At 39.5% G+C, this 24,221-nt stretch overlaps 1 protein-coding gene across 7 annotated transcripts in view; it reads right to left on the bottom strand.

Moving 5' to 3' along the window:
• The window catches only part of raph1a (Ras association (RalGDS/AF-6) and pleckstrin homology domains 1a), a 54,074-nt gene that overhangs the window by 11,236 nt on the left and 18,617 nt on the right, over positions 1 to 24,221 (bottom strand). For 4 of the 7 annotated variants that reach the window (XM_079465078.1, XM_079465080.1, XM_079465081.1 and 1 more), the window contains exons 3-7: positions 9,267 to 9,386; positions 8,834 to 8,936; positions 7,534 to 8,150; positions 6,334 to 6,408; positions 2,128 to 2,205 (exon numbers count right to left, since the gene is read on the bottom strand). In XM_079465078.1, the coding sequence (XP_079321204.1) occupies positions 2,128 to 2,205; positions 6,334 to 6,408; positions 7,534 to 8,150; positions 8,834 to 8,936; positions 9,267 to 9,386 (993 nt within the window). Of the gene's footprint in view, positions 1 to 2,127; positions 2,206 to 6,333; positions 6,409 to 7,533; positions 8,151 to 8,833; positions 8,937 to 9,266; positions 9,387 to 17,333; positions 17,363 to 24,221 lie in introns of those variants that run through there. The other 3 variants (XM_079465077.1, XM_079465082.1, XM_079465083.1) reach the window with 3 other exon arrangements.

Below are 24,221 nucleotides of genomic sequence, written 5' to 3'. Positions count from 1 at the left end.
AATTTTCTGGTTAAAATTACATTTTGCATCCCATATTTATTACGTGGGTGAGGCTTTCAATCCTATTGCACACATTCTCCATTTAAATACAGTAAAGATACCAGCAATAACAGAGACCTGCAGACAACTGTACCCCAATGGGAATTCTCCCTCACGTTACACCCAATGACCTACATTCTTCCCCAAACTGATGATCAAAGGCCAAAAAAGCAATCCAGTACAAATGGTGTGAGCAAGCATCTTTAAAAACGCAGTGAATGAGCACCCATAACACAGTATCCTTTCAAACCATCATCTGTCACGTAAAACATTGACTCGATTATTGCTGTTATTCTATAAAAATACAGGTTTCTGTAATAACGTGCTGTGTTTAGGACATCATTTCAAAGAATTATGTTAAGATATGCATTTATCTTTTTTTCTTTAATAAAAAATATCTTCAGAGTCATAAAATGTTATTTGGTCACATAAAATGTATGATTAATGCTTTTTATGTGGCCCTAAATGTCGCTCGACCGTAAAATACCTGCATTCATTTTATTTGCTCTAAATACTATTGAAAGAAATGTATAATTCAATAAATAAACAATTACAATGAATACGAACTGTATATATCACAAATTATAGTTTAAATAATAAAATACACATAGCCAACTTCAATCTGTATCTCTTTCTATGCGTACATCTCTTCACAGATTTACTCATTTCAAAATCAGTTGACATTTTAGGAGATCATAACATTACACGTTACATCATCTTTCCTGAAGGGCGTGCCGTTAATCCAGACGCCCGGCTTAACTCTGCTCTTAAATTCCCATAAATGTGCCTCTAGTCTGAAGAGAGACTGAGTTTGTGCGCCGGGGCAGTGCCCTGACCCAGAAAACCTTCCATCAGGGCTGCTGACCCACACACACAGAAAACGGACGCCCGGGGACAGTGAAGTCACATGTGCTTGTACATTTTCTGTACATTATTTGACTGAAAATGTTTCATGTATTTAGTTATATTTATATATCACATTACATTATAGATAATACAGTTTTAAACAATAAATATTACGTTTTAAAAGAATGTCGAACGAGAAGACTTTCAACCACTTAACCCAAGGTTTTGGACCCCATGTATATCCATGTACACTATCGGTCAGAACACTTACTTGCTTCATTCATTTGTTTTCCACATTTTGGAAAAACAGTAAGCTCTGTGGAATGCCACAAAGGCAACTATGAGGATTGTTTCAACAAAAATCTAAACAATAAATAATTTTTTTAAATATTTGATCATCTAAACTAAGTGTAGTCACATTTGCCGAGAATTTGCAGAAATGATCTCTTTGCATTTTATCATGCGACTTCTTTGGGTTTCACCCTAAGATCTTTTTTAACAATATTAAATGAGTTCTGAGCTCTTATTGGCTGCTTTTCTTTCATTACTCCCATGACTTTCAAAGTAATCCATTTTTTATATATATATAAAAAAACAATGGTTACACTTTATATTAAGGTACACAAATTTACCAAGAACTACTTTCTTATTAACATGCATATTGGTTGTATATTAGTATGCATAAATCACATATTAATGCCTTATTCTACATCCCTTAATCCTCCTAAACCTAAAAACTAACTTATAAGCAGTACTTAGGCAAAAGTCTTAGTTAATAGTAAGTAAATGGTGAGAATTGGTCCCTATTCTAGGGTGTGATCAAAATATGGTTTATAATCAAAAGTTTATATTTGCACAATTATATGTTCGTCCATTAAACTAATGTCAAACATTTAAGCACACAGATAGCGATGAAGAACCATTCAATTCATTTTGACCGGTAGTGTACACTTTCAACCTGCCAACATACTGTAGCCTGAAACGTTCACTGAACTCAAAACTCAGATAAAGCACAGATCCTTTCAGCGGTGTTAATGTGTGCATTACATCGCCCGCCGTGAAACCGAGCACATGTCCTCACTGACCCACTTCTACAGTACAGACCAGAAATAATGGAGAAATGCACAGAGGCTGAAAAACAGATCTGTCACCAGGGTTATGTTTACATGATCGTGATGTGCGGGACACAATGAAGGTGTTGTAAACACGAGGAGGAAAACTGGTCATTCCGGATCATCTTACCTTTTTAACCTGCGCTTCTTTTATCTTCTCCAAAGCCACTCGGATGTTGTCGGCTTTTTGTTTGGCAGCTTGCTCCTCCTAACACAGACACACAAACACGGTCAGTCCACAAAACACAATAACTGCGATGCGGGTAAGCTGCTTCCTACAGTTAAACATTTGGACATCCCATCATTTATGTTACACCTATCTTACCTGACTTTTCCAGCAAGACGCCATTGTAAGAATTTATTTTTGACCTTGGAGATGAATAAAAGCTTTAGTCCAAAGTGAATTTAAAGGCTTAGAAACAAGACATCGGCTGTTAAATACAATCTGAACGCTCTCCGCTGGGGTTCTCCTCGTATGCATTTGGCAGCCCTGCCGTGTTCAGAGTCTCTTCAACAGATTAAAGAAAGCCGCTTTTCAATAGTCACATCTGGAGTTGCCGCTCCCGAGAGGAATACAAAGTTCTTTTTCCTACAAAAATTCAAACCCAACAATCTACAGGTAAAAACAGAAAAACATCCCAAGGCAGTAAGTCTGAAGCCGGTCCGTGTCTGTGTATGGCAGCTCTGGCGGTCAATGAGGTGTGAAGACCCATGCTGAGAACGGTTTAATGTTTATCTATAAAGTAAACATCATGATGATGTCAGCTTCATTTTTCAAGTACGAATGACTGAAAATTCCCTCCGCAGTATAGATAATTCCAGGCGGAAAACACTTCTGCCCAACAGCGTAAAACGGATCGAACACAACCGGAGGAGAGGTGGAGGATGGGCAGAACAAGCAATACTACTACCTCCAGTCTACTAGCTAATCTCTCTCTCTCTCTCTCTCTCTCTCTCTCTCAGACAAAGCAATGTCCCTCCCCTTTTCATGTCAGATAGATTTCAGTCAAGCCCTCCCCATCTCTGTTTCTCTGTGTATTTGTGTGCAACAGCTATGGTGTGGTTTTGGGATTGTGCCGAGGCAGCGTGTATTAACCTCTACCTCTCCACACAGCGTTTCACAAGGTACAAAAACATTAAACGTTAAACAAAAAAAACATTGAATGAGAGTTACAATCCAAGCTGTGTTTTGGTTTACCCTGTGCGGTTCTGTTGACGGTTAGAGACGAGGGGATGTCAAGCAATCTGTCCATGTTGGCATCTATCTAGCCTGGCAGGCGAGTTCCATCTCAAAATGTAGAGGATTTACATATTTTTTATATTGAATGGCCTCCAAGCACATTTTATGCATAACATACCGTGCATCTGAAATCGCCTATTCCATACAATGTAGTAGGCAAAAATAAGTATTAGTCATGAGTAGTATGTCTGGATGGATTACTTTTTTGTGAGTGTGCATTAGATGGACACTTCTCTATCCCATGATGAATTGAGACGGCGGACACAAACACTGACATAAAAAGATCATCTCCCCACATGTTCCTCTATAAAAACAGCTTATCTGATCACGACCTGGATTCTGACTGACTATTATCAGCGATACAACTATTGAGTTTCAATGCGTTCAAACGCAGCACATGTCTACAGATCAAATAGAAATGAGCTGATAATTCAAGCAACTGTTCTCCTGACCCAATTTAGATTAGATTAGATTCAACTTTATTGTCATCACACATATACAAGTACAGTGTAACGAAATGTCAATCCGCCTGTCAACAGATGAAACTGACAATTAACACCTCTGGCGTCTAGTGTAGACAGGGTGTGAGAAGGCTAAAAAGTCTGAGATCACTTTTGCGAGGTGCATCAATTTTATATTTTTCAACCATTTTAACTTGTTTTACACTTTTTAGTATTGAAAACTATGCACTTGAATCCGTATAAGCTACACAAGTTCGATCAATGTTAACCAAACATGTCTGAAACGAGAACATTTCTAAGAACATCTTACCCTACAGGTCCAGTGTAGGAAATTTAGCGGTGAGGTTGCGAATTGCATTGCTGACTCCACACGTCTCTTTCGAAGCACTACAGCGGCTCACACATCGTCATGTCTTCGCTTTTTTTGCCGAAGGAGATAATGTATTAACTAGGGCTGTCAATAGATTCAATATTTTAATCGCGATTAATCGCACTTTTCGTGCGATTAACTGCGATAAAATCGCACACGTATAGTGAAATTTAACATACACAATTTGCTTAATTTGTTAACATAGTTCATTTTTTAATCGATTAACAGCACTAAAATAAACAACTAATCACACACAGCTTTGTGTTTTTAAATATACTGTTACGTTCTAATAATTTCACATTTTATCTCCAAATGAATGTAGAAACTACACTTTTCTTCAACAGCATCATTTTATGATATGATATTGCTGACTTTGCAATAGATTTTCTACTAATCAAACCCGTTATAATAAGTGTGCCTGTCTAACAAGCTACAAAATCACTATGCCCTTCCTATTTTCACAACTCATTGCGTTCATTTAAGACTTTATTTAACTAGTTGAAGATGCTTTCTGGCATATTATATTGCATTTCTGTCAACAGATCCTGCAAAACTACACAACGGACCTTTAACGGAGCTAAGGAAAGCTGATGCTTTAAACACTGGTGTTAACAAACAGCACAAATTTTAAGGCCTTAACGTATTGACTAAGAATTGTTTTACATTTTGTACTACTCTTTCAGCTTTTGAACTCCTGATATTCAATGGTCTCTTTTTTTGAACCCCAAAACGTAATAGCCAATGATTAACTGATTGATTATTAGGCAAAGGGATAAATTGGCAGTGTCAGAATATGGAAGGAGGTCATGAGTGATGGAACTTCCCTGATGACAAAAAAGATGACCCTTCCTTCAGATGCTTTAGATCACCTTAAGCAACCCCAGTTTGCCGAAATGGCAACACCACAACACAACAACACCCAATAGAAAACATAAGAAGTGCTGTTTGGATAAAAACAAAGGACATTGACGCTTAAATGCTTGCAGATTTGTAAACTCCATTCCCACAAATGTACAAAGGCGGCTAAATCTGGAGTAATGCTGAATCAGCGACCTCCCCAGACAGAAACTCAAAACCTTCCATAGTCCAATAGCAACTACAGTAAACAGATGTGTACGCCATTTGTAAGCTAAAGCAGCGCATCACTTGTAGTTTTAAGTTATCCCGAAAGTTAACATCATGTTTAGTTCCGATGAAACTCAATCGCCTCCAGGGATCCATCTGTTGTGCTGACTAATATGTGTCCGCAGACAACAGATCTGGGCATGTACCTCTCTCATGAACAAATGCACTCAAACCCAGAGGGATGACATGGTCACACATCACTTCCATTACCACCACAGATGTTCAGGTGATCCAGAGTTGTCTTCAACAACGTTATCGATAGAAATGATGCGATTTTGCCAGCAATTGAAGTAAGCAAATACAGTTGTACTCTGTTGATCTCAAATGTCCAAATGTTTAACTGTGTTCATTAAACACCACTTACCCACACCAAAACATCTTCATCCAGATTTAATAATGAGCAACACGGCTGCTCAGAGCACACAAACTTTCAAAACATGCGTGTACATGCTATTCAGATAATGTCAATTTATAGCCAGCTAACCGTCATAGTGCCAAACTGTTTTTTGTATCACAATTTTTAAAGAGGCCATACAAATAATATAGAATCATAAATAAAAAGGCCAATTCACACAGTTTGAAACCAGTAAAAAAACATGGATGAAGGATGAAACACTGTGTGAACTATTTATAGACGACTATAGAGAATTACTGATCATTCAACATTTCACGCTTTCAAACTGTAAAGCACTATGACTTCAAAAATTCATTTAACGTTGAAATTAAACCGGGCTGAGCATTCTTGTGTTATGGAGCGTCACATTACACTGTACAGTATGTGATGTGAAGTCACCATGCACCCACAACAAGGTTGTTGAATTGGTTATTGGTTTAACGTAACATTTTACGTTCTTTGATATCCTGTATCGACAGGCCAAAGATCAGCATGATGCCAGGGTCAAGCCAGCAAAGATTAAAGGTCAGTATGGCAGAAATATATGTGGAAATTAGTAACAACAATTAAACAAAGACATCTTAACAGTGTTATTTTGCGAAGAGTTTTCTCTTACGTCTTCATACTTCACATCAAGACAATGGGCGAGAATAGAAAAAACGTGGAAAATGAATCATGCTTGCGTGCACAGAAGTGTTAGGAAGCAACCAAGAGAAACTCATCCAGAAAGGGCGAGAGTGATTCACCTTGGTCAGCAAGTGAGAGGGCTTTCCTGCAATGCTTTTCAGAATGAGAGAGGTCTCCCTGTCCAGATACGAGTGCTTTGTGCAGAGAGAGAGAGAGGAGAGATAAGAGTCATTAGTGTTGTGATTAATGAACATTAATGATTCATAGTGTGAAAGCACGAGGGAAAACGTGTGCAATAATCATGGGAATTGTTTTACATGGACATCATAAGCATGATTCACCAGATTAAATGTGTCTACCATTTGAAAGTTGAAGCGTTCAACACTGGATTGGCTTTGACATATAGTTGGAGGCGGGGTTTGGACAGAAGGTGTGTGTTGCTGTATGACTGAATCACTTAGAGCACCCTTGTTATCTTCCCCAGTGTAATGTTAACGCAAGATGTTTTTTACCTGACAATGGTTGTTTGTTTTGTTAAAGGATCAAGTAAACAACCAGAAATAAGCTTGTAGCATGTAGGTCAATCATATCGGTCGGTACGGGTCTATAGGATAGATGAACAGATTAGTGAAATCCCTCTCCATCTATGCTCTCTGAAACTATTCCACTACACAGTTAAATGGAAGCACAAAACCACTGACTGCATGTTTATACCATTCTGGCCATTTTCCCAGAAAAGCCCGGCGAGGCGAAAGAAAGAGGCCGAGCGAGACCTGCTTACCATCAAGATTATCTGCACTGAGTCAAGATGGGCTGCGCTGCAGGTCCTTACACTTGCGATATTGAAGTTTAGGTGTGTCTGTTTGTTCACGCCATTTCAGTGATGGATGTCATATAAGTGGTGGATTTAACGCTAGATTTGGAGATCGTTTGAAACCGATGCCTGCGCTAAAATATGTCGGACATGAACTACACGCGGTAAGTCAAACTAAGTCACTCGTCTGTGTTTTGTTGGAAATCGGCATGAACATGCATAATTTTACAAAAGAGTATTGATAAAAATGAAATGTTTTCTAAAATAACTGTCTGTACTACGTAAGACTATGCAAGTCTGCTCGCTAGGTTTTTGGAACGGAGTCAAATTTCTGTCTCTCTTTCAGTGTTCCATCAATTACTGTTGACAAAGCACCTGCTCGAACTTGAAACACACACACAGACACAAAAATTCGCATCAAGATGAGAAGATAAAAGCATAAGCAGATTAAGTGTCAAACAATTGTAAAATTAATTCCTAAAGCTCTGCGTTAAGCATCCTTTACCTCTGAGGCCGGCTGTTCCTGGCCGTCTCGCACCCCGTCCTGATCAGACTTGGGTTTGTCGATGTCCAGCGAGTCCATGCTGGACGCAGAGGCGGAGTTAATGCTGGAGCGAGAAGAATGGACAAAGGACCGCACATCATGCTCGGTGACCGTACCCACGGACCCCGTCCTGCGATGATGGTGGGAGGCCGGCCGCTTCACGGTGGAGGTCGAGTACGGAGCGGAGGTCGTAGAGCTTAAAGACGTGGTGCTCTGTCTGGCAGCTTCGTCCATGCTCTGAGACGCTTTCTCCAGCTGGGCCGTGATGTCATCTAGAGAGAAGTTGGATGCCAGCGGGGGTCTGCTGCTGGGGGTGCCCACTCTCACTGTGGATGCGGGCGATGCGCGGGTGCTGCTGCTGGTGCTGCCTCCACTGCTGCTTGCCCCTCCGCTACCACCGCCACCCGTGTGCTTGGTGCTGTGACTGCGGCCGGCCGGAGGCTTCTGACGGATTTTGGTGTCCATGCCGTGGCGGGAGGAGCCGCTGGTCTTACCGATGGTGCTGAGCTCCTGCTCGATGGAGCAGAGGTCTGCCATCAGAGCGTCCAGATCTACGGAGTCACCCTGGTTCAGAGCCTCTGTAAGACAACACAAATGTACATAATCAATCAATCTTTATAATGACGTAATTGTTTTTAATCTTATGAGAATGTACAGGCAACTTATGATGATTTTAGAAATCCCCCTCATATAAATCAACATCTTTATATAACCCGCCTTAAGGTCAATAATTATATTATATATGAATCTACTGTACAGCCCTCTCATGAGGTCATTATTATATTCACATGTTTATCCCCCAATGAAGGCACAATTATTTTGCAATAAGTTTTCCCCATTATCATGACTAATTTAAAGGTGACATCAATGTATGGCTCCCTTATTTTCTAGAGTAATTTTAAAGTGATCGTTCACCCAAAAATTTTAAATAATATATTTTTCCTACTATGGTAGTGGATGATAACATTCTTACAAAGATCTTTCTTTGTGTTTAACAGAACAAAGAAATGTATATAGGTTTGAAACATCCCGAGGGTGAGTAAATTATGACAATTTTCATTTTTGAGAGAACTCTCTCTTCTATAAGGGCGGGGGAAGACTAAATGACAAACCGCTGAGCCCCTGATGACAAGACATTTTGGAAAATATTTCCACTGACGAAGTCATAATTGTTTCAGAATGTTTGTTTTGGCTCATGAACACGTAGTGAAATTCAAATAACAGTATATACTTCACATTCCATCATATTCTGTGACCTCACCGTTGATGTTATAAACGGAGAAGCGGTAAGCCATGTTGGCCATGGTTGACTCTTGTCTGAGGGGGGCCTTCTGCACCTTCTCTGGTCTCCCGTCATCCAGACTCTAAAGACAAGACAAACAAATGGACAAGAGTGACAACACTGAACACACGTCGGCTCACGTTTCTCACAGGATTTCAAGGTTCTCTCACTGATATCATTTAATATTAATACATCTTGTTATACAACAATAAAAGCCGCTACACAACACTAAATATGCATGTTAAAAGAGATTTGTTAAATGAGTGTTACGTGTGGTTTATTTCAACGGCGCAAAAAAGTTTGGTTTTAGGTAGTAAGGTAATAAGATGCTATAAAAGCAGGTTTTACGGTCATCATTGGCAAGTTTGCAAATGAGGAGTTAACGATATTACAGGATACGTTTCAGTCCCACCTTTGTTAGTTTGTCCAGCTCTCCAAGCCATGCTCCAAACATTTTATCCAGGTCCTGGTCCTCTTTATCGCTGTCCTCCTCTGCAGCGTGATCCAGTTCATCATCTGAAAACTGCTCCATCTGTAACACATCCACAAAGAGCAGAACTGATCATGACAAATTCAAGTTGACATTCTGAGAAAATTGTGAAGGATACTTGACTACAATCACAATTATTGTGGGTGGATTCTGAGAAGTTGCTAAACGGTTACTATATTGAAGCCAGTTTTACGTTGCCTACCTGACAATTGAACCGTTTAATGGTTCAATGACGTATGAGGATTTCCGACATATCAATTTGAAATGACACATTTTCAAATATTAAGAATATGGTGTACGTAGAAATGCAGATAAAAATGTTAAATTAAGTGATTTAAGTGCTTTTTGTATATGAATTAGACACGGCCTTTAAAAATGTCACGCGGTACGACTGCGATTGATCTTAAAATTCAATCATTTCTTCATATCTTTAGTGTTAAAACTTAGTGTTTAGAAACAAAGTATTTGCTCTTTTAGTTTTGGCAAGTAATCTTATATTTTTGATCTACAATTTTGTCGTCTTAAATGAACTAAATGAAACTTCTTGTACAAATGCATAACAAACAAATGCTATAAATGTTTAAAAAAACGACCACTCCCTTAACCAAACTGTATCAGAGATTCATATTTCAGCCACTAAAATAGCCACAAAGATCTATTTGATTTAATATTAATATTCAATGCAATTATTGATATTATTGGTCGCACCCCATGAAAAGTGCTCTTTATACGTCATTGACCCACATACTTGTTTTCAAGTTAATAAAGGACTGGTCACAAATTATTTTTATTTTATTAACTGTCATATATTATTATTATTAAAAAAAAAATTCCTCTACTGCACAATCCTTACTTATTCACAATCATCCTCATGTCATTTAAATCACACACTGCCATCTGGTGGCCATGTAGTACACACACCCTGATAATATAGTATAACAGGGAGCCAATGTCAAGCAGTAAATTACTAATTTATAACAAAAAGTGCTCACAGGCATTATGTTTATTGAAATGATCTATAAAAGCATGAATGATTTATGAGTCAACAAAAACAGTGAGCAGGACAGATGGAGTGTGTGTTATACAGATGTGGACATCTCGGTGTCGTCTTATCAGTGTATGTATACGATGGTCTGGAAATGATCCCCTCCACTTGTAAATGGTTTTGGTAAACTCAGCATAAACATGAATGAATCGCTGTTTCAACACACAGCCAATCGCCGGCCTCCAGACTCTAATCACCTGAATAAGTGCCATATAAATGTAAAGCAGATTAAGAACAAAGAAGGTTTGGATACTAGCCTCGATGAACAAAACTAGCAGCAGTATAACAACACCATGTAGACCTGAATTCAAATAATCCTCTTAGATTATAAAAATTCTTGCAATGTACTTTGAACCGAAAGCTTCACCTCCTGGACAAGCGTTCCTATTTACAATTGAATCCCACGATTAAATGTCATAACGTAGGTCACGTACAATACTGGAGAGATTATATTCAAATCATGGGTCAGGTTCTCCCTGAAGCATGTACATCTTTATAGATGTATTTAATATCCGTTTATACATTTATTTGACAAGATTTTATAAGAAAAATGGGGAAAGGACAGGAAACATGTGGTCGAGGGGTGACAGGAAAGGACCACAAGCTGGGAACAGAAATCGGGTTGCCCTTGAGTGTTGTTGCGCAACATGCCGACAAGTAGCCCACAAGGCTACTGGCGCCGACCAAACATGTAAATTTGTTTATGCATTAGGCAGAAGCTTTTACCAAAGCAATTTGCAGTGCATTTGAGGTATAGAATAGATCAGTCCATGCACTCCCCTAGAATCATGACGGCATGATCCACAAGTCCAACAACAGGAAGTAGAAAATAAAATTGACAGGCGGATGATGAAGTGCGAGCCAGATGTTCCCGAGTTTAGTTGTTCATCGAACAGCTGGCAGAATCATTAGAAATAACGGAGAAACCTGGGACCACCGCAAATGTCTTCCCACACCGGCAGAGATGAAGAATGATGAACATCGACTACATTACATGCTCTCCGTGACCGCTCAAGTCATGTAGCAGTTCCCACTTTCGAAAATATGCTGAGCTTTGCCCAAACATTTACAAATGGTGCCACCACGGTTTGTCAGAAAACGTGGTATCGGGCTTCAGATTCCTCTCGGCTCATCACAGAAGCCCAGGCGTTCCAGCTATATCAGCGATTGTTTGTTTAATCTGAGGAGAGAGAGTAAGTGAAACCAGGGCGAGAATTAAAGAGAAGACTTTCGGAGCGCTGTGCTACAATTAGCTTCATGCGGTGAGCAGCCCTGTGATTTGGGCCAGGCCTGGCAGGCCTGGCAGGCCCGGGGCGTGGGCCGCTCTCCTCATGATACAGACGTGCCCGGAAAGGTCCCCGCTGACAGACTGTACCGGCAGGGGTGTGGAGGAATGAGCGTGTGTATGTCTACATGTGACAACGACACCATCACCGAAATGTCTGCGATCGGAATCTTTGCACGTGTCGCCGCGCTACTCGTGTCTAATAGTTCCTGGACGGGATTGCTTGGCTGACGCTTTCTCCAGTTTACGCAGATCCAGTCTGGAGTCACGGCGGCCACGTGCAGCGTCAAGCCTGCGGAGGAACCATCTGTTTCACATCATTGCCTTGCACATTCCAAACACAGTAAGCACTTAACCGTGATTGAGTAAAGCAGGCAGTCCTGTTGCCTCCTACACAGTAGAGCCAGCGGTGTTTATACTTATTAATAACAGCAACATGTGTTCTAGCGACACCGCAATTCTCTCACAGAGTCAACATTTGTTTGATTTTGCTGAGTGTGTTGTCTGTCAACTGTCTGCTCCTAATTCAGGAATAATTGCACTTCATTGTTTATTAATGTGATGTTTTGTTAAGAATATGTGAGTGGCACCCTAATATGGGCAATGTTTAGACAGCCACATTGATGAAGTGGATGCCTGGGTGTTGCTATGCAGTCGCTAATGTGTTCTGCATTGAAACAAACACTGATGGAAATAAGGGTCTTAAATGGATAGTTTACCCAAAAATGAAAATTCTGTCAATTACTCACCCTCAAGTTCTTCCAAACCTGTAAAAATGTCTTTGTTCAGTTGATCACAAAAGGAAATAATCGGAAGAATATTGAGGGTGCGTAATTCGTGACAGAATTTTCATTTTTTGGTGTACTATCCCTTTAAAAGATGACGGATCTATTAACCGAGTGGTTAATTCTCCAACCACTCCCAACAAACTATGTGGGATGAGTTTAATACTTAAGACCTAGTATTACTAAACTAATATTACAACAGTAAATTCTATTTTTTTATTGTTTTTTACAATTTAGCATTGTTGCAAAGCAGTTTTGCAGACAACGCTTTAACACAAACAGTAGCTGCTGATTGAATGATGATACTTCATACAAATTTAGCTCAGCCAGCTGTATGTTGACATTTACAGAGTGGAAAAAGATCAAGCAGTTACAATAAACTCAGTCTGACAGAAGTCATTTACATTTTACTGATAACAAATCAGAACCATGAGCGGAAAAACATTCAATCCAAGCACGGCCTGGCTGCATGTGTAGGAGGACAGTCTAATGTGAACAGGAAGTGTGCAGGATGTAATGATTCCTCATCCCCCTCGCGGCATGTTGTGTAAGACATCCCCTAAGATTAGAACCACACCAAACTACAGCGATGTCACAACAAACACACACTCCCAAATGCAGTTAATCAAAAGAGATGATTCATTCCATTCAATGGCATTTGAGATTATGTAATGAATGGCCCATCAAACCCTTAACTGATCCTAGGTCAGAAAATAACATTGCAAGCGAGAACCACCACACATCTCCACCCAAAGATGGCATTTGTTAATGGTCCAGGCTTAGAGAGGCGCAGAAATCGAAATATTTGTGAGATTAAAAGCGGGAGTGTTTTTCTCCAAGTGATCCAAATGTGAGCCAAATCCTGAAGACTTGAAATTAATTGACCCCACTCCAAATTCACTGTATATTCATGGTAAAAAAAAGTGATAGCATGTCGTGTGTTCCACAGAAGCAATATGGGTTTGGAACATGATGGAAAATACATAATGACTCAATTTTCAGGATCACGAACTGGGCCCGTATGTATAAAACTTTTCAAAAATGCTCTTAAGAGTAGTCTTAAACTTTGACTTAGGTGTCAAAACACTTTTTTAAGAGTATGAGTATGGTAGAATATCGCCTGACCTCTCAGCAGACCAATGCGGCAATTTGTGTTCACCTATCCATCATATCCAGAATACGCCTGTATCCCCAAATGATCCCTTTTTCCCATGACGCCAACTTCACACAGTTTCAAATGGAGAACAACTGTGTGAATTGTGCTTCTCGCTGCATGACCTTATACCATAAAACCATAATCTTTGATCTCAGGGTCAGAGGTCAGAGTCAGCAATGTGTGTCTGAGGGAACCGACTCGAATCACCCCACGATCTGTTCACGGATCCCAGATGTCTGTTAAACTGAGAGTCTTAAAGTTGTTTTAACATCCATTGATGCCATTAGCAAACTCAACAGAGAAAGCATAATAATGCAATTTACAGTGGATATGCGAGATTTGTGGGTCCATAAGACATTAAGTTCAGATGAGTCTCCATGCAATCTGTTAAAAATGGAAGAAAGCAAGCTTTGAAGTGAGGTGGTGACCCCTGTAAATTCTTCACAACACATGGCAAAACCAGAATGTGTGACTGTTATTAATGGGATCACAGACACACTGACACAAACCACAGACCCCAGCTGGTTTTCAGGAAACAAAAAAGCATCACCTATGAACACGTCAATGACCGCTAACATCCACAGTTCTGAACTCAGGAAGCCACTGAAGATGGTTATATTAAATGGTCATACATCAACAGGCAGATTATATATTCTCAATCTCGTTTTGAGGTATTTACCACAATTCCATTACCATTACTACACAGACACAAATAAAATCTCAATTTTGGAAGAAACTATGGACATATGGCGTAAGCCAAGCAGTTTACCATTCATGCAAACGTTATCCAAACTAAAATAAAGGAAGTCAATGGGGCCCTATGTTGTTTGGTTACCAATATTCTATTGTGTTCTGCAGAAGAAATTCATACAGGAAGTCATACAGGTTTGACAAAGGTAAGCGAAAGAAAGACATTTCATTTCTGGTTGAACTATCCCTTTATGGAGAATTTGGCTTGGTGCTTCTCTAAGGAACAGTAAGACTATGATCACTGGCCCTGTAAAGAACAATGCTTGTTTAAGCAGCATCCACCTTATTTGTGGACCATCAATGGAAACACTCCTTCAACCACACAACCAAGTCCAGTCAGAAGCATTCAAGACACATTTCCCACGACTGGGACGACATCACAGCGGTCGTCTTCGGGCAAGGGTGACTCTGGACACGACCGCAGTAAAGCTCTTCGCACAAGGCAGATTCCAGCTGAGCTGAATGTGTGGCAGAAAGAAACGGTTTAGAATAAAATCCAGATTTCTTCTCAGTTCCCTCTCCCTTCATCTCGAAGAGAAAAACAACTGTGGCCGTGGTGAGGACGAGCTGGCCTCGGCCATCGTAGGAAAAAATGAAAATGAATCAACAAGAGAGTCCAACTCTCAGCTCAGTATTCCAGATGTGAGCGAGAGAGCATGGAAACACGGAAACACACAAACACAACACGTTCTTCTCTTTCACGTACAAAACCACACACAAAAATATACCAAAAAGGAGTAAAATGGTTGATGAGTTATTGGAAAATGTACACACGTTTGGAGCAGCTATAACCTTTTCCACCCAGCATACTTCTTTTTGTATCACTTCATTGCAATTTGATTGAGATCCTCCCCGAAGAAAGAAGAGCGTCAGAGACAGTTGGTTGGAGACGGCCTTAGACAGAGTCAACATAAACATTACCAGTGCAATGTTTAGACTGAAGTCCAGGGTACAGCGAAGATTAAACCGCCAGCGTACCCACTTTAAAATCGTTCAAAACAAAACCAAAAAGGACCAGCCAAAGAGAATTGAAACAGAATAGGAGGAAACTCGGTAGAATTCTGTAAAACGACGTTTTTTTTAAATAGACGATTTTATTCAAAGATTTTTCACGTATTTGTAAAATGCTGTAAGCAAACATTAAATTACAGACTGCTCATTAGTGGTGCCCCAGCTGCAGGAATATTACTGTTATTTATAGTTTATCCAAGGCAGTGGTTCTCAAACTGGGAGGCCCAAAGATAGATCCAGGGGGGACTCAGATCTTGTGGCATTTTATGAAATACAGACGTTAAACATAGATTTCATTACAATCAAACATCAGAAAAAAAGACCACCAACCGAAATAATTGATGTTCTAGCACTGTTTAACTGAATATGTTTTTGGGTTTATACAAATTCTATGTTTAAGACTATAAGTCTTTATTCGGAGGGGGGGGGGGGGGGCGCAAAGCAATGCACTCTACACAAAGGGTACCTTACAACAAAAACGTTTGAGAGCCAATGATCTAAAGGACGTCCCCAGTGCAATTTCCAACCAGCGTTTGCATGTGTTTTGTGTGTGTATACACACACCACACACATTTGCATTTCAATTGAATCAACCTAAAATATCACAACAAATCTTCAGAGATTTTGGTGTTCTCACAGAAAAATAAAAAGGTTGTGACAGCAATGCAAAGGTCAATTTCGACTTCACTAAATAAACACTGGAATCCAGCAAGTCCCCCTTTATGACATAAAGCTATTGCATTTGTAGACAAACAGGAACCAGAATCATTCAATTCCTCAAGAAACATTCCCTTCAGTAAACGCAAGAAGGTTTACTGTAGCAAACGGCACAAAGTGACTTGAGGTCTGAAGCAACGTTCACAAGGCACACAGTACCCTGGCAATTTTTGAGTTAATTTGTTGCTCAACACATGCTACGATCCAACATAAATCAACTAACTCAAGTGAGCGCAGGTTGTACTCGACCGCATACAAGAGACGTTTAAGGATCAGCAATGCTGGTGCTTTGCCAATGCCACTGTTTCTGGCACAGTCCTTACATATGGTAGCGATCACAGAGCGATTCCAACTGATCCCAGAGCTGCGGCACGGAGATCCTTAAGAGCTATTTAAACAGTAATTTATCTCTGAGATAGGCTAAAAAACACAAAGTCTGCATGTGACAGAGAGCCACGTTGTGTTTGGGAGAAACTGACTGAAAATATGAAGCCAGCCAGAGAAAATCATAACATGCAGTGCCTGAGGAAGTGTGGTGGAAATGTTTAAGACATCTGCAGGCCGAGAATAAGGGATGGAATGGGTCCTCTTGGACAGGTCTAACAAATAGAACTTGATTACCTTTCCATTTACTGCACGAGGCCTGGATGGTTATTTCCATTAGATTTTTCTCAGCAAGAGCGTACATACAACGACTATGTACAGAACTGTACATTCCAATGTATGAGATCAGCTCTGAGCCGCGTATCCGTAACATGTACAGCCCGTGAACCATGTGTTGTATTTTGGTATTTTTGCATTGCTTTAATAACGCAAAAAATTGTCCAGAAATAGGAAAGCCACCAAAAAATTTCATGGTATATCAATTTTCAAAATAAGATATTCATAGTGCTGTTAAGCAAGTGCTTGAGGTAACACCTCATATACAATGACATTTCACCAAAATAATTTGCAGTGTACATTGGACTTTTCTGCTTTTAAATGGCCATGGGGGCTGTTGATTCATGTTGGTTAACTTGTTAAATGTTAACCAATAACCAAACGGTTATAAATGTTTTTTGCAAGTAATACAGTCTAAAATACATAAATAGAATACCAAAAATTTGGTGAAATAAATGAGAAAAAGGACTACTCTTGAGTTTAAGTCCCACCGTACTATATTTTTACGCTGAACATTCTTCTTCTACATTAATTCTACCCGTTACACAAGTACAAAATAACAATTAAATGCGATACTCACCATTCTATGTTCACCAAAATATCCCTGAAATAAAGCTGTAGTGAAACAGATGAGGAATATAAAACAAGTCCCTGCTCTGAAGTCACATTCATGTCATTACGTAACCACGAGATGTAATTGTGGTGTTTTAAATGTACTGAACAAACCCTGTCTACAAACAGCGGCCAGTCTCTCCATGACCTTTACTGAACATGAAGCCGGTCTCACACCAGGCAGGACTCCACCCGTCTCACATCTGTCATTGGACTGAACTTTTCCAGTTAATGTTGCCTTTTGACGGACGAGAACTGTGCAAATTAAAAGCAAATTCTGAAATACGGTTCAAAGGTCTTTTTTGGAAACACTGTGTTATGGTACTAGAACAAACTAGCTTTATGTGATTATTTACGGCTATTACAACCAGAGGAAGTGGTTTAATGAATGCACAGAGAAACTCAATGTTACGTGGCAAATAACAAGACGTATTCAATTCAGTGTATGAATCAGGATTTAACATATGCACGTTATATATATATATATATATGTTAACATATTCTCACTTTTTTTCAGGGAATATTCAGGATTATTATTATGTCAAAATAACGTCAAAGAAATCTGTTATGTTTATTACGTGCAGTACAGAAGTCCACAAACACAACTACTGTTCTGACCGGAGACCAACATAACACATCTTGAGGAAAACCGTGGACCTAACCACAAAGAATATGCACAAATCGAACACTCTATTCTTACAAACTAGTACGCATAAATATCTTTACACTGTAAATCGTATGTAGCAGGAACCTGGAAATTCCCAATGAGAGAAAAACATCTGTCAACTAATTTGGTCCAGGACTTTGACTTTAGGTCTTAACAAGCTGCAGGCCACATTTTGCTGACGACAGCGCTTATTTGTTACACGTAAAAGCAATATGTCAGTGTTTTCTTCCTGGAGTGAAGGACGCGAAATCCGGCAATCTGTTCATTTCCTTCCTCATCCTTCTCATTGCAAAACTAATAGTCAATCTTTCCCAACCTGACGCCAGAGGTTTTGCTTAGTAGAAACAATCATTATCAGTCATCCTGAGAGATGAAGCTGTGAAACATCTGCCATCGTATATTTTATCTGTCATGTTTGTTTTTATGTTTTAATTTCCCCAAAATAATTCAGAGAATCATCAGATCACTCTCTTTGATCGTACGCTTTTGTGAGGCTCGGGGGAGATGACGGTTCAATGTCATGAATGTACAAGCAAAGCACTTAACAGCACCTCACCACTCAAACACTTTGCCTCAATACAGCAAAGATATTTTGGTGGTCGAAATGTCCTGAAGTTGGTTTGTTTGGGTGGGACCTTGTAAACCTGGTTTATACGCCAGGAAAAATCAAAACAAAGTTGAGTCATTTGAAACAGAATGGTTGGAACAGATAAAATCTGTTTATCCAGTGTCTTCAAATGCAGGGTTGCAGGTCATTAATGTGTTGCTTTCAGGCAGGCAAGAAAGACGAGCATGAGTCACAAATACTCATACAAGGAAAAGTGATTTTAAAATGATTTGTCCAATCCAAGGCGATCCATTCTACAAGTCATCTATAGATGGAAGTCGTCTCAAATGCCAGAAGGATCAGCTAGATGCCTCACAATAACTGAATAGGTCACAAAAGGTGACGCACAACCACTTAACACTCAATCTGCACAGAACATACATTACAACAATGTCCATTATAACCATTGCCTGTTCACGTCGAGTACCGCTGCTAATGCATTCAATTCAATGTATAAGCATTCATTGTGACGGACAAAAATCAATAATAGAGACGGCACGAAATCAAACTAATTTAATGGAATACTGTAGTGTTTTTTACAAGTGACTTATCTGTGCACTTCATTTCTTTTAAAAAAACAGACCTGCCCTTATAATCTTTAAACAGTATGTTGACCTCCGCCCCCCTCGAAAAAGCAACTCCTCACTTCCTACCGGAGGGTGGAGCTTTCTTCATGAAAACTCGCATTTAAAACAATGTCCATCTTCCAACAATTCAATTAGTTTTCAATGTGGGAAATCAAGTCTCGCCCTACATATTCTCTTATTTCAGAAGCAGTTTCTTATAGACTTTAAAGGAACAGTTCACCCATAAACGGGGACCATTTAGGAGTTATAGTAATAGTACTTGAAGTAATGTGTACATAGTTTAAGGACCTATACATTTTATTTACATTGCTGCACCTGATTTTCACTGACTGTGCTGAAATTTCGTGCTACAACAATTGTCTGCTCACAATGGCAGATATCATTTGTGTAAATCGTTCATAAAGTCATTCTGATGTCAATTTTCGGATTCACCAAAATGTTTGTATTTTCAAATTTTATTTGGTAAAAAAGAAATGCAAACCTGCGTGTATAGGGTGCGTAAAATATTCAAACCTTCTGTATTCTTTTAAACATTTTGATGCAGTATGTATCAATGATATTTCACGAGTTCTTTTGCCCGACAACCAAAATAACGCGCAGTCTCCAAAGTGCTCTCAAGCGCCACCAGCTGGCCATTTTCAGAAGAGCACCAGGTATTATTTCAGCTGGCTAAAAACGCTTCGGTGGACACGGTTTAATTGATTAATTTATTGGTAAGCATATAATGCATTGGCATCTGATACAATAAAAATATGTATTTTGCTATAATTCATTGGCGGGATTATGCTAATTGTGAATGAGCGTGCATGAGCCGCCTTGTTTTTACGAATGATTGGAATTCATGAACATACACACATTTTACTATCAAATCTAGGAGAGTTTTCGGGAAGGTCAATTTTACACCCGATGGCTATTTGCGCAGAAGTTACAGGCCACAAACCCAGAGGTCAACCTCGCTCTAATGTATAGTCATTACCAAAAACGACACAACACAAAAATCTCCCTCTCCACACAAACATGAATCCTGTAAAACATGCTGAAATGCAAGAATCCATCACGCTGAAGACCCAGAACAGCTGCTTCTCTGTGACCAAATTAAACAGTGGAACTAAAGCGTGGCCAAGTATTTCAACCATTTGTCTCTTGTCAATCACATGATCAATTTCCATTAGCGTTACGGCATAGGGTTTAAAGGAGAAAAAAGCATCACTTATACCATATTTCATGTACATCTACAGTACAGTACAGACTTGCAATGCAAACAAAAGAAAAGTGAATCATAAGAGAAAATCACAAATCTCTAAAGCAAATGTAAACTTGATCATTATGTACAGCTGGCCTACGCTCACATCTAGCTTTTCATTCTTGTTTCCTGTAGAGTATACCCAGAAGCCCAGAAGGGCGGGTCTTCTGCCAACGAAAGACGATTCCCAAGCGTATTAAAAAGCACAGATGCTCTAATTTTCAGTCCCCGCTCCACAGTAACAGGGTTTCACCTTTTTCGCACAAATCAAACAAAAAATGTTAAAAAAAACATCCGACTAGTCAGACACACATTCAGGGTGAAACCGGAGGCGTGGCAAATCAGCCATGGGTTTCTAATGTCACAGCTACACGACAGGTTTAAAATATAGCTGCTGGACGTTAAGGGTTAATCCCTCACTGGGATAAAGGGGGCGACACTATGGCACTTAGGGAAATGAGAAGACCCGATTCTCCTCCAGTATCAGACGCACTTCTGGTGATATGCGGCCATTACATTTAATGACTTGAGAGGATGACTCTGTGGATGGTGGATGTAATTATAGACAGCGATTCCGGTATAGGACGGTCCAGCTGAGGCCCCACAGACACGCAGCGGGGGGCAGGGGCCCATGTTCATCCACAAAGAGATAATGTGCCAGTATTGATAATAAATCAATACTGCTGCCTATTCTGGTCTCTCAAGCAAACCTACAGACCTTAAATATGGGCCAGAATGGCAGGAGTACACGCAACATTAACCACCTACTTTGAGAGACCACAGTTGATTGATTTGGTTAGGTTATTTGGGGCAGGGAGAGAACATTTTTTTATACATTTTTTATATTACATCTTGGCACTTTTCATAAATGATTGTACAAAAAACACAATGTGAAAGGCTTTTCATACCTTACATGGTCAACTTGTTAATAGTTTATTGAGGTGTGTCAAACTACAAGCAGCCGACAGTATTCTCTCCCAAACACTGGAGGGAAGGGGCGGTTGACCAAGTAAAATCTTTATTTTATTTTAAGAAAAGTGAGATAAGCTATTATTATGGACAAATAAATTCCTTAACGCAGGAATGGCATCGCGTTTGGTTAGGGTGCGGTGTTAACCCCAAATCAGGGTATTTAGCCTATTATCTTCTTTGCAAACGCCTCAAATTGGGATTAACTAATATAATCTTTCATTTTGTCATTTAAAACCCCTATCCGCTTTAAATTTAAAACTGTGTGGCTTGAAGAGATGTATGCAAAACAAGACCTGACTTTTCAAGTGCGCAATTTGTGCCGCGCGGCGAGACGCATGCACAGAGAGATACGTCTGACTTTAAAACTGCACAGCTCATGCTGCACGTAAGACCACTTTCAGCGATCATTTTAACAGTAATGAAATTCGTTGACAACGATTATCGATTAGTTGTTGCAGCCCTAGTGCCAAGTCAAAAATGTGTCATGTGTTTGTTCATTATGGGCAATCGCCGCGTACGTGCATAAGTGACAAAACACGAAGGGATTTATGCAAAGATGTGTTGTGTGCTCCTGCTGTAATTCGTCCCCCATGCCTGCCACCAGCAGCTCGTGTTTTTCCGTAAATAATCGTACATCTGCATCTCCATTTTATACAATTTATCCAACTAAATAATCTCTGAAGATATGACGTATGCAATACTACTGCATAGGCACTCAAGATTAATATCAGTTCATGCATACTTTCAAAAAACCTTCACCTAGCTGTATTTCCTTATTGTGCATATAGACATGCATAAATGGAAAAATTTTGCAATATTAAGGTGGTAACACAAGGAAGACAAGGGTAGATGAAAGACGCAATTTTCCATTGAACACTTTCCTGTGGGTGCCCTGACATCACTTCAGCACTTCCTGTTCCCGTTCGCCCTTTTCTTATCACTTAGAATACAGTGAAATTATTTTGTATGCCTCTGAAAGGTCAAGGCGAAACCGAATTCAGTATTAAAAGTCATCTAAGGTCAACACCACTTCAGGAAATACATTTGAAACTGATTATTCAGCAGGCACAGGCCATTCTATCCAGCACAAACATAGATCCTTGTTTGAACATGAATAGAATGAAATCTGGTAATCGCACCCTATCCAGAAAGCCACTTTAGAGGTCGCCACACCAACTGGCCATTGAAAAGGAGATCATGGATCGTGATTTAGAGATTAGTTGAGGACTGATATTGAGTTGGTCCATAGAGAAGGAGGAAATAAAATAAAGCTTAAAGCTTTTATGCAATACAATCCAATACTAGTCAAGTATGTAGATAGTCACCTTTTTATATTTCCATAATAAAAGAATAAAGTATACAGAATGCATTGTATTATTGAAAATATCTGCAATCAGGGCTCACTTCTAGACAAAATGTGTTTTTGTTCATTCAAGCAAAAAAAGAGAAGAACTTCATACTGGTGCGCTGTCTGACAGATTCTGACGCGGCTTTTAGCCCATGTGTACACTAGACACGACAGCCGTGGCTTTGTAAATAGTTTTAACGCCTTTATATGAATAAGAGCGTGATTAGCGCTGTAATGCTAGACAATGATGACCGAAAAAAAGGTGTGTTGCATTAATGGCGTTAATCTGAATAAATGTATGGCATGTGTTAACGCATTAACCTTAACAGCCCTAGTATTTATACAGAATGTAAATTTACTTAAAGGAGCATGTGGACATTTTAGCAGGATCTAGTGGTGAGGCTGCGAATTGCAACCAACTGCTAACTCCAACCTCACCTCCCTTTCGAAGCACTACTGTACGGTGGCTAAAACAGAACTAAGATGTCGTCACGTTTTTGCTTCTTTGCCGATGAATGTATAAACGAATATGTCATTTATACAGGTGTGGTTATATTGACAAATATGTGTATGTGTACGTGTACACAAGCCACACAGATTTTATATATATTATGCATTATATAACGACCAATTAATACATTTGACAGCACTGGATTATTGTTTTTTAATTTTTCTTTATTTATATTTTTTCTTTAGAAAGTGTAGAAAGTTTTAAAAATAAAATTGAGTAAAACCTATTAATAAACTTTAATCATGGAAAGTGACAGGTTTCAGATTCCATTTCCATCTAAACCATAACAATTACATACCAAACACCATTTACATTTACATTTATTCATTTGGCAGACGCTTTTATCCAAAGCGACTTACAAGTAGTTTTCTTACAGTGTCACATTACTGCAGAGCAATCAGGGGTAAGTACCTTGCTCAAGGGCACTTCAGTCATAACCTGCTGGCACTGAGATTAGAACAGGCAACCTTCTGATCACAAGCCCAACGATCTAACCACCAGGCCACAACTGACCCCCACACCACCTTGGTAAATCTGCTTCTGTGGAATCTAGAGAGCTGAAAACATCTCAGCTTTCTTCAAGGTTACTGACATGTTAATTTCATCCTCTCCAAATGACTGAATCCCATAATTACAAAGAAAACAAATAATACCATTAAAAAAATATTATTAAACATGATGGAAGTGAGACTGGTTGCTTTCTATAACATCTTGACAGGTGGTCTACCTTAACTCCACCCCTCTGATGAGGAAAACAACGCTGTGTAATTATTGTTCTAGGAAACACGAGATTGTAAAGCCTCTGCTCGTGCTATGGTGGGGCCCTAGGGACCCGGCATGCTCCTCAAGTGTCCCCTCTCATTAACACAGAGCTAAAGCAGGAGACTCTGCGGAGATGACCACAGCACAGCAATACGCTGC

This window comes from Barbatula barbatula (genome assembly GCF_947034865.1).
Source record: "Barbatula barbatula genome assembly, chromosome: 9".
Classification (NCBI taxonomy): domain Eukaryota; kingdom Metazoa; phylum Chordata; class Actinopteri; order Cypriniformes; family Nemacheilidae; genus Barbatula; species Barbatula barbatula.
This window is presented reverse-complemented; position numbering and strand designations above follow the sequence as displayed.